At 36.8% G+C, this 16,074-nt stretch overlaps 2 protein-coding genes across 2 annotated transcripts; one reads left to right on the top strand and one right to left on the bottom strand.

Annotated features, from left to right (window-relative positions):
- Nucleotides 1–1,203: 1,203 nt before the first annotated feature.
- LOC111434004 (glucan endo-1,3-beta-glucosidase 5-like) lies at nucleotides 1,204–4,543 on the top strand. The gene is made up of 2 exons (XM_023071297.1): nucleotides 1,204–1,733; nucleotides 3,258–4,543. The coding sequence occupies exons 1-2, from the start codon at nucleotides 1,390–1,392 to the stop codon at nucleotides 4,348–4,350; spliced, it is 1,437 nt and encodes a 478-aa protein (XP_022927065.1). The 5' UTR covers nucleotides 1,204–1,389; the 3' UTR covers nucleotides 4,351–4,543.
- A 5,531-nt stretch (nucleotides 4,544–10,074) lies between these two features.
- LOC111434337 (farnesyl pyrophosphate synthase 1) lies at nucleotides 10,075–13,736 on the bottom strand. The gene is made up of 12 exons (XM_023071772.1): nucleotides 13,417–13,736; nucleotides 12,721–12,745; nucleotides 12,480–12,595; nucleotides 12,296–12,382; nucleotides 12,089–12,205; nucleotides 11,922–12,010; nucleotides 11,680–11,731; nucleotides 11,375–11,470; nucleotides 10,980–11,024; nucleotides 10,796–10,885; nucleotides 10,646–10,717; nucleotides 10,075–10,489 (listed from the first exon to the last, which is right to left on the bottom strand). The coding sequence occupies exons 1-12, from the start codon at nucleotides 13,525–13,527 to the stop codon at nucleotides 10,361–10,363; spliced, it is 1,029 nt and encodes a 342-aa protein (XP_022927540.1). The 5' UTR covers nucleotides 13,528–13,736; the 3' UTR covers nucleotides 10,075–10,360.
- Between the last annotated feature and the right edge of the window lie 2,338 nt (nucleotides 13,737–16,074).

The following is a 16,074-nucleotide window of genomic DNA, read 5'->3' as shown; positions in this document are numbered from 1 at the left end:
ACTTTTCACAACCCAACCCAACCCAACCCTCTATTCTCGATTCTGGTTGGGTTGGTTGCAGATTGGGTTGTCAAAAAAAAAATTTTAAGTTTTATTTATTCACCCTTTATAATTAATCGGATACAATCTTAGATAAAAATATATTAAAAAGTTCACAAACAAACACAAATCAATCTATAATTATTCAAAAGAAAAATAATAAATTCAAAAAAAAAATAAGGAGCGAAAATGGTAACATATTAACATAGTTCAACATTGTCATGAAACTAAAAACAACCATCGGATTGATTAGATGGGTAACCCAACCCAACCAAAAACTTTTTCACAACTCAATCCAACCCAATCCTTTATTCACAACCCAAAAGGATTGGGTACTTGGGTTGTCAAAACTTTTTATAATTATTCTGATACAATCTTGTATAAAAATATATTAAAAGTTCACAAACAAACTCAAATCAATCTATAATTGTTCACATAAAAGAAACAAATTCAATAAAAAATAATTGGCTAAAATAGTAACATATTAAACATAGTTTAACATTATCATGAAACTAAAGACAACTAGATACAACATTTCTTGAGAATTGGTTAAAGACTCGGGCGTGAATGCCTCTAAACGAGTCTTAGTAGCACTCTGGCAAACCCTTTAATATGGAAGGATTCTTCATATATTTTTATATTTTTATTTGGCTCGGGTCAACTCGAAGGTCTTACCCACAAACCTGAAACCGAACCGATTCCGTTCGGGTTTAGAAAAATGAACCCAATCCTACCCGAAATGCTAATCCAACTCAACCCAACCCTTATAGTTCGGGTTGGGATGGTCCGGGTTATCGGGTTGAATGTACACCCCTAATGAGAACTATGTAAACCGTAAACTATGAGGCATGAGTAAATTTAAAGGCATCACAATAACACATGATCATGCTTGAACTTGAATGAAAATCTTTGTCGAAATGAAAATATAGAATAGTTGTTTGAAATTTAAATATGGTCGATGAGGATAAGACATATCTTATGGACGTCCACACATTAATTACTTTATAATATATGATATAACCTTATATTCTTTCAAAAAATAAAGTATTATTAAAATGAAAATGTTTAACTAATTACATCCTTAAAGCATAATTAATTATAATGTCTGGGCCCATAATCAGTGGCATTTATGTAAATAGTTACGAATTTTCTTTCACATCCATCACTTCCCTTCATCTTTACTCCTCCAGCGGTTACAACTTACAGGCGACATTCCTCCGTCGCCTTCCACCGTTTTTACAGCCTTGCATCTCCGCCGCCGCGACCGCCGCCGTTGTTGGAGTTCTCTACGCCCTTATCAACTTCTCGAACTATTTTAGCATTTAGGTTCAAAAAATCGTAAAAGCTCAAATGACGGAACCTAGATTCGAAGTAGTATTCCTGTGTTCGATTATACTTTTCGGTTCATTTTTGGTGGTGGAATCCGGCATTGGAGTGAACTGGGGCACGATTTCGTTCCACAAGCTGAAGCCATCCACCGTGGTTGATCTCTTGAAACGCAACAGGATTGAGAAAGTGAAACTGTTTGAGGCAGACCCGAGTGTGCTGAAGGCTTTAATGGGGACTGGGATCCAAGTCATAGTTGGAATCCCTAACGAGATGCTAGCTTCTTTGAGCTCGTCTTCGCTTGCCTCGGATCTATGGGTTCGTCAGAATGTGTCTTCGTATGTTGTTAAAGGGGGCGTCGATATCAGGTGCGTTGTTGGTTAATTATTCCGTTTCTTGTGGAGCTCTCTAGTTTGGAGTTTGATTACTATGTTTTCTGCAAATTTGTGGTGTGGTTCTTGTTGTTTGCGAGGGTTTTGTTAGTTCTGCTGAAGGTAGTGATTGAAGATGAAAATAAGCATATAGTTTGGAGGACTTTCTGCTTCAACAAGGCTTTAGTTGAGTAACAGCATTGTTTGCCCATTCTTTTTTCATTCGTTGGTACTGTATTAAAGGTTCTCTGTTGATTTACTTATTGGGATAGGTACACTGTATATTATGGTACAATATTCTTCCTGATGGGCATTAGGTTTTCTTATTAAAGATAAATAGAATGGTGCATTTTGTGGGTGATTCATCTCTGAATCTGATGGGTAGCACTATTTGTGTGTACTTAAATGGTAGGTCGTTGGTTGTTGCTGTTATTGTCAATAATAACCCAAACTCATTACTAGTAGATATTGTCCTCTCTGAATTTTCACTTTTCTACTTCTCTAAAATGCGAGATTTCCACACCCTTATAAAGAGTGTTTTCTTCCCTTCCCTAGTCAATGTGGGATACTATCCCTTCCCTTTAGGAGCCAGCATCCTCACTAGAGGTCAAGAACAAGAAAATCCGAGGGGTTGATCCTAGGATCTATATGGAAGGACAGTTTTGTTGATGTATTCCTCTTGAGAATGAAGAAGAAGGTACTTGTTCCCTTCTCCCATCGATGTGGGGTCTCACAATCTACCCCCTTCGACGCCCAGTGTCCTCGTTGACACTCGTTCCCTTCTCCAATCGATGTGGGATCTTACAATCCACCTCCTTTGAGGCCAGCGTCTTGTTGGCACTCGTTCCCTTTTCCAATCGATGTGGGATCTCACAATCTACCCCCTTTAGGGCTAGCATCCTCGCTGACACTTGTTCCCTTCTCCAATCGATGTGGGATCTCATAGTCCACCCCCTTCGAGATTCAGCATCCTCGCTGACACACCGCCTCGTGTCCACCCCCTAAGGATGTGGAAACCCGAATCATGGGAAAGCTCTCCCTAGCAGACACATTTTAAAAACCTTGAGGAAAAACCCGAATGGGAATGCATAAAGTAGACAATATCTATTAGCGATGGACTTGGACTTAATCTGATGCAGTGTCCCCCACACTTGCATATTCCGTTTAGTCTTTCCTTGAATCTTGATTACCAGGCCTCTGAAAATTTGAAGTTGGTAGTTTCTTTCTATAAGTGGTAGCGATAGAGGTATGCTACAAGAATTAAGAAGTTGCATTTTAATTCAAGAGAAGGAAGAAGTCTAAAAATGAATGTCAGTGTCACCTGATGCTTCATACTCATATTTGGAGTCAGTAACAATAAAATAAATGAAGAATATTTTTGGAACCCATGGATACTCATAACTTACTGTTATTCTCGTTTTTCCATCTCTAGTATGTGTATCAATTTTCCCAATGAGACCCAAATGCACTTGGAGAAATGGTTCAAGATTTCTTACTTTTACTGCACACTTTATGGTTCAGGTATGTTGCAGTAGGAAATGAGCCATTTCTCACCAGTTACAATGGAGAGTATCAGTCATACATCATGCCTGCTTTGCTCAATTTACAACAATCTTTAGCGAAAGCAAATCTTGCAAGCTATGTGAAGTTAGTTGTCCCTTGCAATGCTGATGCATACGAGTCTTCGCTTCCTTCACAGGGAGCGTTCAGGCCCGAATTGACTCAAATTATGACTCAACTCGTTTCGTTTCTCAACTCAAATGGCTCCCCATTTGTTGTGAATATCTATCCATTTTTGAGCCTCTATGCGAATTCTGACTTCCCACAAGACTACGCGTTTTTTGAAGGGACTACCCATGCTGTCACAGATGGAAGTAATGTTTACTATAATGCATTTGATGGAAACTATGACACTTTGGTATCAGCTCTCACTAAAATTGGGTATGGACAGATGCCAATTGTTATAGGGGAGGTGGGTTGGCCCACGGATGGAGCCATGGGTGCGAATCTCACAGCTGCTAGGGTCTTCAACCAAGGCCTGGTTAATCATGTCTTAGGCAACAAAGGAACCCCTTTGAGGCCAGGTGTGCCTCCTGTGGACGTCTATCTTTTCAGCCTGCTTGATGAAGGGGCAAAGAGTGTGCTTCCAGGGAATTTTGAGAGGCATTGGGGTCTTTTTTCTTTTGATGGCCAAGCTAAATATCCTCTAAACCTTGGTTTAGGCAATAAGGTACTGAAAAATGCAAAAAATGTGGAGTATCTTCCTTCTAGATGGTGCATTGCAAATCCGTTCAGGGATTTAACCGATGTGACGAATCACATAAAGGTAGCATGTAGCATTGCAGATTGCTCGATGCTCGACTATGGTGGATCGTGCAATGGTATTGGTGCGAAGGGGAATATCTCATATGCATTTAACAGCTACTATCAGCTACAAATGCAGAACAAGAATAGCTGTGAGTTTGATGGCCTTGGCATGATCACGTTCCTAGATCCCTCCATTGGCGAGTGTAGGTTCCTTGTTGGCGTCACTGATAATCGTTCACTCAGTTCTCGACCCACGGCGCTCGCCTGGGTATCGGTAGTATGGTTTTTCTGGACTCTGGTACTTTGAAAACTGGCTGAGAGAGTTTTCCAGGGTTGTCCATTGAATCTTTAAGGTATAGTTGGGGTTATAGATAGTAAACAATAGGCATTAGTGTTATAATGTAAGCATATTAGAGGAAATTATTGAAGGTTAAGTATTCATTTGATTGTGTTCTAGAACAGAAAGTTGACATGCGAGCATAAATGTATTATTTATTCAATTTGATTTTGTTCATCATGTATCTTCATCTACTTATCTCGAATGGGGAGGGAATTATCCACTAGACAGAGAATGAGGGATCGAGTGCAGAATATTATTTCTCCATTAGATAAATAAGGTGGAGGATGAGATTATATTCTCCGCCCTCGTCCATGCCTAAATCCTCGTCCCTGCTTGGTTTCATATATATTTTTTCAACATATATCAATATATATATCATAAAAAATAAGTGAGCTAATTTTAGATTTTTTTTTTAATTACTAAAGAGTATGTTATAATATTAGAATTTTTTCGAAAACTTTTAAAAATTGTTAAAAGACTGTGTAGGTCTCCACTTGGTCTTCTTGTTTTGTGAGAAGGTTTGCCATAACCTTCTCTTTATTGAGCATCAACGTCTCCTCGTCAACCATCAGTTTGGGCTCTTGATCATGTGTGAGTGTGAGTTTTGTTTCCTCATCGCGCTTCTTCTTGCAGCACTCTACCACATAGTGCTTGTCTTTCTATAAAAGTAACACTTTATCATACTCTTGTCCTTTCAAGGGTTGACATTGTCACGATCTCCTCTGCCACCACGTCCATAGCCACAGCCACAACCTTAACTTTCCCTGTTGTGGTTGTCATGTCCATTCATATTTGAAAAGGAAGAATCAGTTGCATCTTTCCTTTTCGTCCATGCAGGCCACTTCTCATGTGTCAGTAAGAGATGTTTCTCCTTCTCTTTATCATCATAGCCACGAAGACGACCAACGACCTCAATCAACATGTTATTATGGTTGTTGTACTACTCAACAGAGGTAACAATCTGCATGAAGGAACTTCTTGACGACAGAAATCTCCTTCACCTTATCGCGTAAAGAATGGATGTTACTGACGATCATCGTCAACTTCATGGAAAAGTTGTCTATTGACTTATCGTTCTTTATGCAAATAGCCTATAAATCATTCTTCAAGGTTAACACCTTTGCTTCCTTGACACGTTCCACAGCTACATGCATTGTTTGCCGTATCTCCCATGCTACCTTTGCCAAGTCATTCTCTGCCAACATGAGAAGGCCATCCTCCGAGACTGCTTGGCAGATGGCGGTAAGAGTCATCCTATTCTTACGCTCCTCAACATTACCATGAATGATGACATCTCACGCACCTTGTGCATGTAACTAGTACTGGAGTGTTACACTCCTCTCCTTTTCGCTCTTTATTGTCGTCATATCTCCTCTGACGACATTTGTTTCAACATCCTAGCTCTAATACCAATCGTTAGTTTTGACGCACGATCAAAATATACCGAAACAAATAAATAAAACAGAAAAAACAATTTTCGAGGTCATTTCACTCACATGGTCATATAGTCATATAGAGGATAGTTTCTTCACTCACATGGTCATATAGTCATATAGAGGATAGTTTCTTTACTCGCATGGTCATTTCACTAAAATGCTTCCTACCAACTTCTCTTTGTACTTTTTTTCAAGAATTAGATGGAAGTTCTTAAAGGGTGGAATACCTCCATGTAGGTCATTACAAACTTTGAGGGATAAGTCAAGTCAATCTCAAAAATAGGATAGAACGTCGACTAAGGCCAATCAAGTAAGTGGCCTTACTATTGGCTCGATTGGAAGACTTGCCATATGTATGACAACACATGCCCAGTGACCCTTGCACGTGTCATTTATACTTTATGTATTATCATTTATACTTTATGTATTCTCATGGATTAGAGCCCTTTTGGTTTAGCAACCCTGATCCTTTATTTTCGATGGCTTCTAATCCTCTATTCATCTTCTTATCCACCACCACTGGCTTTGACACCGCATGGGCAGTCTCCATGGCTGCCGCAAGCGGAACCGATTGATTACTCTTCGGCTCCACCCTTTTGGCCTCCAAATCATCCTTCGCAGGCTCATCCTTTGCCATAGTCTGTACATACAACCCTACCTTCTCCAACACAATCGGTTTTCCCTTAGTCAACATAGCCTCTATCATTTTCTTCTCAATCAGTCCTTCATCCTTCATACACCCTTCATAGAAACCCTAACCTCAAGATTCTCATCAGCGTTCTCATCGGAAATGTATGGAATCTCAATAAGCCCATCGACCTTCTACAGAGATTTACCTTCGGAATCTGGGCGCCGCACTAGCCTCTTCTCCAACCAAATTGTCGCCGCCCTCCTCGCCAAAATCGACTTCTTCGCCCACTGTGGCGACTTTCTGGCTTCAACACCGTCTTCGTCCCTTACTTTGAGGGAGGTGGCTCCCTCTCTATCCTTGGAACTTCACCGCCTGCTATGGTGCCGACTACTTCTCCACTGGCTCCGCCTACTATTCCATCACTGACCTCCACTCCTGGCAATGGTGGTATTGTGAACAGAATTGTTGTCTATGGATCTATCATTGTGGCTCTTCACCCACTCTTGATGTTCTCTTTATTAGTAAATTAAAATATGTTCAAGATATTCTTACTTGTCCTCATTTACTCTATAGCAAACCAGTCCAGAAGGCGCAGATCCCACTCTACCTCCGCCCCTCTCTTTCTTTCTTAGTCTAAAATACACTCCAGAGTCGTGCAATCTCAATTTCTGCCTTCTTTTCCCTCTCTTGCTCTTACGGTCACCACATGCACCCTTCCTTCTTCACAGCCACCATTGAACCCTCTCTTTCCTTTTTCTCATAATAGAGTCATTGCCCTGATTCTTAAGCCTCTCCCTTGTGTCTATTGAATAAAAGTTATCGTCCTTAAATTTAGTTAAGTTGTTTTGACCTTTTAAATTTCTGAATTCACGCTAATGAAGAGTGTAAATTTGGCCGGCCATTTTTGGGTAATGGGCTAAGTTTTCGCCCACTCTTTATATTTTTGTAATTAGGTTTGTTATTTAAAGAATTTAATTGAATGAGAAATAAAAACACCGGGTCTTCAGCAAATTCTCTCCCTCCCTCTTTTTACTTTCCGCTATTATTTCTTCGAAGAAACTTAGTTTCTTCGGCCGTTTGTTTTTCGTCGACGTTTTTCCAGAAGTCAACAGCGTCTCTATAGCCTACAACCCATAATTGTTTCTCAACACCTGATTGTTGATGGTTCTCTCTTCTCTAATCCTACTCTCTATTGATCTCATGCTGGTGTCTTCTTTATCGACTTTCCCTTTGACCCGTCAATTTCTATTTTTCCAATTTCTTCCTTCTTCTTTACTCTCTCGTTTGGGGATTTTCCATTCTCTCTGTTTTTTTTGTTCTTTGGCGGCTTGACCAAGGCCCTTCCAATAGCCCTCTCTCTGATCTCTAATCTCCTTACTAGATGGTCTCCTCGAACCAGGTTGTTAACATGTTCACAAAAAGTGTTTCTCAACTTCTCTTTGAATTTTTCAAATCCAAGTTTCACGTTCGTTCAAATCAATGCTCAGCTTGCAAGGGGTGTTAAGATATTTAGTCTTGAATTATAGTTTACCCTTCTATCTCATATTTTCCCTTTTAATTTAGGCAAGTATTTTGTATCCATTTATTGCTCTTTCCATATCCTTTCTAATTTATTGCTCTTTCCATATCCTTTCTAATTTATTGCTCTTTCCACATCCTTTCTAATTTATTTGATTCTCTACATGGTTATAAATAGAGAACTTCCACACGCCCATGAAGTAGCTCAGGGAATAGAGCCGAAGGAGCAAAGGGAACAAACCAAGAGGGAGAGGAGGGAAGCAGACTGATAGGTTACACGAGGTTCAGGAGGTAAGATCAGGAAGCCTATGAAGTAGCTCAGGTCATGGAGGTTCTGGTTCCGAAGTTCAGTTCGTTCACTCTTATGAATAAGGAAAGGAGTATTTCTCTTTGACAGTTCAGGGAGAGTACTTTAGCGGCTTTACCTCCTTCTCAAATAGTTCAACCCGACCCAAGTTCAGTTCAATCAGTCAAAGGGTGTCGGTTTCTAGTGGTTTTAGCAAATATTCTTACCCTAAATGATGTTAATGATGATGAGTGCATGATAACTAATGCATGCATGTTACCTTGAGTGACATGTGAATGATGCGTAGGAATTGTGTCATAAGAATAATTTAAGACGAAAACTATAGGGATCTCATGCATATTGTGTTTATATAGTCAGGTTACTTTCCCATTTATGAAGATGAGTACAGATGCCTAAACTATGATGGTGATGATCATGATCATGTCTTGCATGATATTCGGGAGTTTGCTAACCTCCAAAAGTCTGGCTAAGGACAACTAGCCCAACTATGATGGGTCTAGGGGAGTGCGAACCACCTGAGGACTCACACTCGCACGTGTGGGTCGTATGTAAGGAAGTATTACACATTCAATTTTGTCCGGACTAGAAGCCACCTCCATGATGGTTTTAATGATAGGTTCTAATCATGAGTTGCATATGTTTTCATTCATTGACGCGCTAAGAGTGGAGTCATCTACTTAAAATACCAAAGTGATGTGCTTACGAAATATCATGTGCTACTTCTATCTATTGCAAGTAAGGGCAAGACACCCTTATATGACTGACGAAACCTTATATACTGACGACGGCACCACAAAGAAAAACAATGACATATGTATAGAATAGTGGTATTTAATTTCTTAGACTTTAAGTTTGTATAGAGTGTTTTTACTTTTAATATTATATTTGTGGAAGTGTTCCGATGAAATTTTAAATGTTTGTGGAAGTATTTAGGATGAAGTTTTAAATGTTTATTTATGCATAAGAAAGTATACTATGGCGATGGTAGTGACTTTAGGTTATCAAAAATCTAGATAAAATCTAGATTCCATACCATTTTAAATATGAATTATTTTTTTGATTTCAGGATAATTTGTCTTCTCGTCCATGAGAAAAGAAAAATATAGGCCACACAATTTAAACAAATGTGTTAGATTAAAAAAATTATATTCAATCATATTATTTAATAATGATGTAAATGTTTTGAAATATTTAACAAACTCCTACTTATCAAATGCTAAATTAAACATATGATCGATATCAACACAAAAGTATTTAAAATATTTAAACTAACAAAGGATCATTTCTCTTTTTTTTAAATAAATAAATAAATAAGTGAAGTCTTAGAAAAAAAGGGATACAATTTGACAAGTTCAGATGAAAATAAGCAGTTGGATTGATTATGTCACAGGCATGAAGAAATGTCAAAACTTATATCACATGCATGAACAAAGCTCAAACAACCTTGACCAAAGGGGAGTATATATGTTACCTAAAACGGACCCAAGTAAGTAGAGGCATAGAATAAATCGAAATGAAAAGCAATTCTTATAAACACGAGTAAATGTTTTCTTTCTTCCTTATTTTATACTTTGGACAATCTTTAAGGGATATGGTATGATACTAAAACGAGCAAACAACTTTTCTGAATGAGCTCATGACCGTCGTCTCATACAGGAAAAAAAGTGTCAATATTAACCCCTATGAAAAATGACTCGAAAAGGACCCCAAATGAAAGTGTTTAATTTTCGTATTTTAAGTAAACATATGTGTCAAATTCATCAAATTTGAGCCGGAAAGAAACTTAGTTTTTAAAAAGCTACTAATCCAAAGTCAACATAAATTAGTTGGTGAGCTAACAATTGAATCTCAGATGAATATCAAAGCAGAAAATTAGGGTCCTCAGCGTAATTCTCGGAAGAATATCAAAGCAGAAAATTAAAAGGATTCCAATACCAAATCGCTATGAATAAAGGTCGTCGAAACCTTATTCAGAGACAATAAAATAAAGTTGTAAATCAGAAGCTAGCAAGAAGATCTGCATACCATCCAAGCTTCCTAAGAATGATGAAGCCAAAGCCGGGGGGACAGGAAAGTAGGAGTAGCTCACTTCTGGCGCTTGTATATTTTACCCAAGAAAGACTTAAGAACAGCTTGAATTGATTTGCTGGGATGAGCTTCAATGGTGGCATTCAGTTCAGCGTAGCTCTGGCTCTCATACTCCGCAAATACACCCTGTCCAAAGGGAACTACAATAAGCAACTGAAAGAGGAGGGACTGAACTTTTCTTGGTTCCATCAACAATTAGACTTATGGAGTCTTAACTTCTCATATTCATTATTGTTACAAACTGAGCAAGGTTCTAGATCTATGAGGCCGTGTAGAACTAACCTCGATATTGAGCTCCTTGTAGAGAGCTTTTACTTTCGCAACATTTTCCGGGTCTGGTTTCCCATAAGCCTCCTGGAAAAACATAAAAATGAGCAACTGATTGCAAAACAGGAGAAAACAATGATGGATTTTAAAACATGGCATATTTACATGTAATAATTTCTTCTGTTCCTCGTTGCAAAGTTCCAGAGCTTTCACAACCAACCAAGAGCATTTGAAATCTTCTATGTCTGTTCCCACCTGACAACATACAAGTTGATGCGAGAACTTCATGAATATAAGATTCATCAGAGCTGCAAAAGGTGTGAAAAGTTTAACATGTAGAGGCACTCACCTTTCCTATGGTTTCAGGATCGCCGAAACAATCTAGATAATCATCCTGTTGAAACGATTACAACGCCACAGGACATGGATTAAAAGAAATAAAAGAAAAATAACCCACTGAGAAAAGAATTACAAGGCAAAGATGCATCACAAAGTTTGGAGGCTATGGAGCAAAATTAATTGTGGGCAACTCCTGAAGGGAAAAACTAAGATCCTTTGATTAAAAGTTGGGATTTAGAAGATATGGTTAAATAGACTTGGGGCTGTGTTTTAGAATCAAACGTCAGCTTGAACACCTCCTAAAAAGCTAAGACTGTGGTTCAGATAATATGAATGTAACTTCAAGCCTTAGCAACGAGAGAAAATCAAGATCATTAATCAACTATTCAAGCAAAAGTAATATACCTGAACTTGAAAATAGATACCCATCTGAACGAGTGTGTCCTTAACCACAGTATGATTCTCAAGATCTTCACCGGACATAACTAGTGCACAAGCGACCTGCGATCATAATAAAAATAGCACACGATCAATCAACTCTATCAAAAGCAATAGTGAGTATTATATTAGAGAAAGGATCTCCAGAATGATACTTCATACATTCTTTTAGTAACAAAAATGGATAATGCAAAGCCACCAAAAAGCTACTAAACGTTCAACCACTTCACACCCAATGCTTTCTTCAAGTAGAATAAGGAAAAGCTACTCACTGGTAGGTAAAAAGAATAATAGGCAGTCTTGTACTGTACAATGCGCCGATGACTGCAAGAATTAATATATGGAATATATAAGGGGGATGATTTATTCTTATTGTTTTGATTTGAAGTTTAAAAGACCAAATAAAGTTCATGGTTTACTTGGTTTTTTCACATATATGGTATGGCATATACCATTGTAACTTTTTGTGCCAGTCAAAAGGAAGCCAAAAAAGGGATTGAAAATTGAAACTTACAGTGACAATGCATATTTGGAAAGATCTTTTTCTCCTTCGATGGTGGTTATCAAATCAATCATTTGTCCTGATGCTGTTTGAAACTCAACCTATTTGAACATGAAAAACATGATTGTTAGCAGATCATGGTTGGAATAAATCCATGCTAGTCCTTGCCAAGAAATCACCTCGTTAAACAAATCAAGCAGATTAACGTAATATGGCTTCCCTTTGAAGTGATTTTTGAGCATTCTAGGAATATGATTTCGAAGTAGAACTCCATCGTTAACTGCAATCATCCCAACCTACCAAGATCAGGTTTAGACAGTTCAGTTGGATATTGCAATAACAATTAAAGATTGAAGAATGCTATATGTTGTTTCCTAGACACAAACCTTGGGCACTCTAAACCAACAAGGTTGACCACGTCGTGTGACAGAGTTGTCCATAATATCATCGAGAACAAGAAAATACGCTTGGAGCTGCAGAGATTTGAGAAAATTCATAAGGATATGGAAATCATCTTGCTTATCAATCCTCCAAGTAGGCTAATAAGATGAGTTTATTGCTATGTCTTACCCATTCAATACACCAACCAAGAACACTAGCAAGAAAGATTTCATCTTCAGTCAATTCCTTCCCTTCTTTCAATAATCTGTAGCTATCGATAACCGAAAGCCCTCGGTTAAGCTTTCCTGCAGGAAAAACCATTTTCAGTTAGGATTCAGCTTACTTACTCATCAAAATATCCATCAATAATCTGATATGCCCAATTATATGATCAACGAATGCAAGAATCTTTCGAGCTATTAAATCCCACCTCCAGGCACATTGTAATCCAGCATCTGTAAAGGACCAAGAGAACAGTAAACAATCAAAAGATAAACTAGAATCAATTGTTAAATGGAAACCACACAGATTGACGACACAAAGACGAGGTATACTGAAGCTGATTGGGTAGAATAATATATCAAATCTCATATGTTTAGGCCAACGCAGCAGGTGAAAGGGAATAACATTCAAGGGATTCAAATGATATCAATCTTGTATTTTCACCGATGCCAACGATATCTAGATCTAGGGACTCCTCTTTTCAGTTCCTTAACCGTGAAATCAAATCTATGTCCACCATCCCTGAAATACCTCCACAAGTTTCTAAGCCAGTTCTTAAAAGAGTTCAAAATTCCAGAAATTAAATAAATAGAATTCGCTTATTCAGATGAGTTGACTTATCGTAATCAAGAACAGAGCGAATCAGTGATATTAAAGGATTAAAGTGAAGAAGAAGATGAAAACTGAGGAAATGATTTTCATCTCGTCAAATTGACATCAGTCTCACACACTCATAATGCCATACAAATATGAACTAAGCTTCAGTATTAACATAAACAAAAAAACTCCACCAGAGCTTTAGCATTCAAAAAGAAGAGACAAGACAGAGATTTCAAGCACAAACTAAGTAGAAGAACAGAGCATGAAGAACTCAAAAGAAATGGAGAAGAATAAAAGACGTTACCCGCTCGATCCATTGGCGAGAAACATCCGTATACTCAAACGCAGGGTCCTGAAGAAGCTCAGCCTTCAGAACCGAGTAGACGTTGAGAAAGGTTGACTTGAGATCCGCCATAGAAGAGAACGCAAGAACGCACAGACACAGAGAGAAACAACAAAAACCTACAAGAATCAACAATGAATCGATCTAGCTTCAAAATTCAGCAACAAAGATGAAAAATCTCGGGAATGGAAATTCAACTGAGAGTCGAAATTCGCCTCTGGTTCGTTTTCTCAGACATTCAACTCTCCTCTCCTAAACTGCGGATTTGAACAAACCAAGTAAGACAGGCTTCTATCAGCTTCGGTTCACGAAAGGGCATTTTCGTAATTTCACTAATAATATAATATTTAGTGCTAGAAATCCAGTGGTGAGGGACAATGAGGGGGTCCCCTATTTGACACGTGGCGATGTATTAAGAAAAGGACCATCTGATGATGCTGTATAGAAGTGGGATCCACGTTTTACACGTTGACGGGGGAGTTTGTGGAACTGCCCGCACTGGATCGAAACTGGGAAATCACGTGCTATGTTAAGAACAGCCTGTTATGAACAATGCGGATCACGTGTTTCGGATTTCTTACGCGACCATGGGTTGTTAGAAACTAACTTCAAATAATTTCATAAATAAATAATAAAAATCCAACTGGCCATTTTTGTTTTTTTCTGTAACACTGTCATCAATTTTGTATTATTTGTATGATTTATTTAACGTATGGTTTCAAATGAAGCTTATTAAAGGTTGACATTTGTCATTTTATATAAGTTCAAGGTTGAATTAGATGCAGATTAAAAGTCGAGAATAAAATTTTTTAATTTAGGGCAAAAAATAAATCCTCTTTTTCATTTTTTTTTTATTTAAAAAATAACGAGTAGGATTTTTAGAGGTGTGTAAAAGTTGAATTGAATTGTCCGGTTATTTATTTTTTAATTATTTTTTTAAAAAAATCATATTTATCTATAATATATGTCACATTAATAAATAAAATTTCATAAACCTTAAATATCAGATATTCACATTGATTCTCGCTATTATCTATTATAAAAGGTTAAATTACTATTATTTATAAAGAGTGGTTTATTCTCCTCCCAACTAATGTGGGACATCACAATCCAATCCACCCCATTTAGGGCTAAGCGTTGGCACTCGTTCCTTCCCAACCAACGTGGGACATCACAATCCACCTCTCTTCAACACTCAGCGCTCATTCCTTTCTCCAATCGATTGGCACACCGACTCGTGTCTACCCCCTTTAGGGGACAGGGAGAAGAGTGGGACATCACAATCCACCTCTCTTCAACACTCAGCGCTCATTCCTTTCTCCAATCGATTGGCACACCGACTCGTGTCTACCCCCTTTAGGGGACAGGGAGAAGACTGGCACATTGTCTGATGTTTGGCTCTGATACCATTTCTAATGGCCCAGATCCACCGCTAGCAGATATTGTCCTCTTTAAGCTTTCCCTCAAGGCTTTAAAATGCATCTACTAGGGGAAGGTTTCCACCCACTTATAAATGGTGGTTTGTTCTCCTCCCCAACCAATGTGGGACATCACATCGAAAGTATAGTTAGTTAGAATTTCAAAAACTATTTAAAAAAAGTACCGTTAAAAAGTTAAAGAGATAATTTATAAGATATGGAAAGATTATATTGGTCCATATATTAACCATAAAAAAAAATCAATTTTTATTTACAAAATTAAAAATATTAATGCTAATTTTAAAATGTCATTAATTTATTTAATCTCTTTTTATAAAGGTAAAAGGTATTAATAAAAAGAAATTAAGTTAAAAAGGGTATTTTAAAAATAAAGATTGTTTTAATTTAGGAGCATCATTAATTTAGTCTTATAAAAATAATTTTAAAAATATAATAAAGTTGGTTGGATATAAACTTTAATTGAAAAAAAACAAATCAAATCCAACCCACGTTTATAATAAATGTATTATTTTATAACAAGAAATTTAAATAAAATGTTTATAGAAAATTAATATTTTAAAACAATTAATTAATTAATGGTTGAATAAGATGATATTTAATTAATTACTAGTCGACAACTTCGTTGGTTAATCATCATTACATAAAAATTATAGTACACTTTAGGTTAATTAGTTTTTTTTTTTAATGTTAGGTAAAATAATATTTTTTTTTAACACAATAAATATGTACTCTAAATAACAATTTTTTTAAATTTAGAATTTAAATAGAGAAAATTAAATTTATTATTTTATTTTTTTAATACTTCCAAAAATTGGTCATACACTATCTTTAAATAAATCAATAAAAAAGAAATTGTGATCAACGAGGAAATATTATAATCGTTTTATTTATTTTTATTTTTTTCTTTTGACGAATTCAACATTTATTTTTTAAATGCAACATTTCAACGTGATCAATTGCGGTGAAGAAGAAATTATTTTAAAATAAAAATTTAATAAAGTTGTTAATTTAAATATAATTTAATAAATAAGATATAATTATTATTTTAAATTTAAATAGTTGAATTCCATGTCCCATAACTATTGAATTAAAAAATTAAATAAAGTTGTTTTTATTATTATATAAATTATAGAAATATATTTATGTGTTATATTTTATAAAAACAAATATCCTCGTAAAG

This window comes from Cucurbita moschata, unplaced genomic scaffold (genome assembly GCF_002738365.1).
Source record: "Cucurbita moschata cultivar Rifu unplaced genomic scaffold, Cmos_1.0 Cmo_Scf00044, whole genome shotgun sequence".
In the NCBI taxonomy this organism is placed as follows: Eukaryota; Viridiplantae; Streptophyta; class Magnoliopsida; order Cucurbitales; family Cucurbitaceae; genus Cucurbita; species Cucurbita moschata.
Note: the sequence above shows the minus strand (reverse complement) of the source record. Positions and strands in the feature narration are given on the sequence as shown.

Excerpts from the sequence above, each read along its gene's own strand:
- LOC111434337 (XM_023071772.1), bottom strand. The coding sequence starts at position 13,527 with ATGGCGGATCTCAAGTCAACCTTTCTCAACGTCTACTCGGTTCTGAAG. Across the intron at positions 11,025-11,374 it reads GTATCTATTTTCAAGTTCAG|GATGATTATCTAGATTGTTT; the intron begins GTATATTACTTT and ends TCGTTTCAACAG. Across the intron at positions 10,718-10,795 it reads AACAGAAGAAATTATTACAT|GAGGCTTATGGGAAACCAGA; the intron begins GTAAATATGCCA and ends ATGTTTTTCCAG.
- LOC111434004 (XM_023071297.1), top strand. The coding sequence starts at position 1,390 with ATGACGGAACCTAGATTCGAAGTAGTATTCCTGTGTTCGATTATACTT. Across the intron at positions 1,734-3,257 it reads AAAGGGGGCGTCGATATCAG|GTATGTTGCAGTAGGAAATG; the intron begins GTGCGTTGTTGG and ends TTTATGGTTCAG.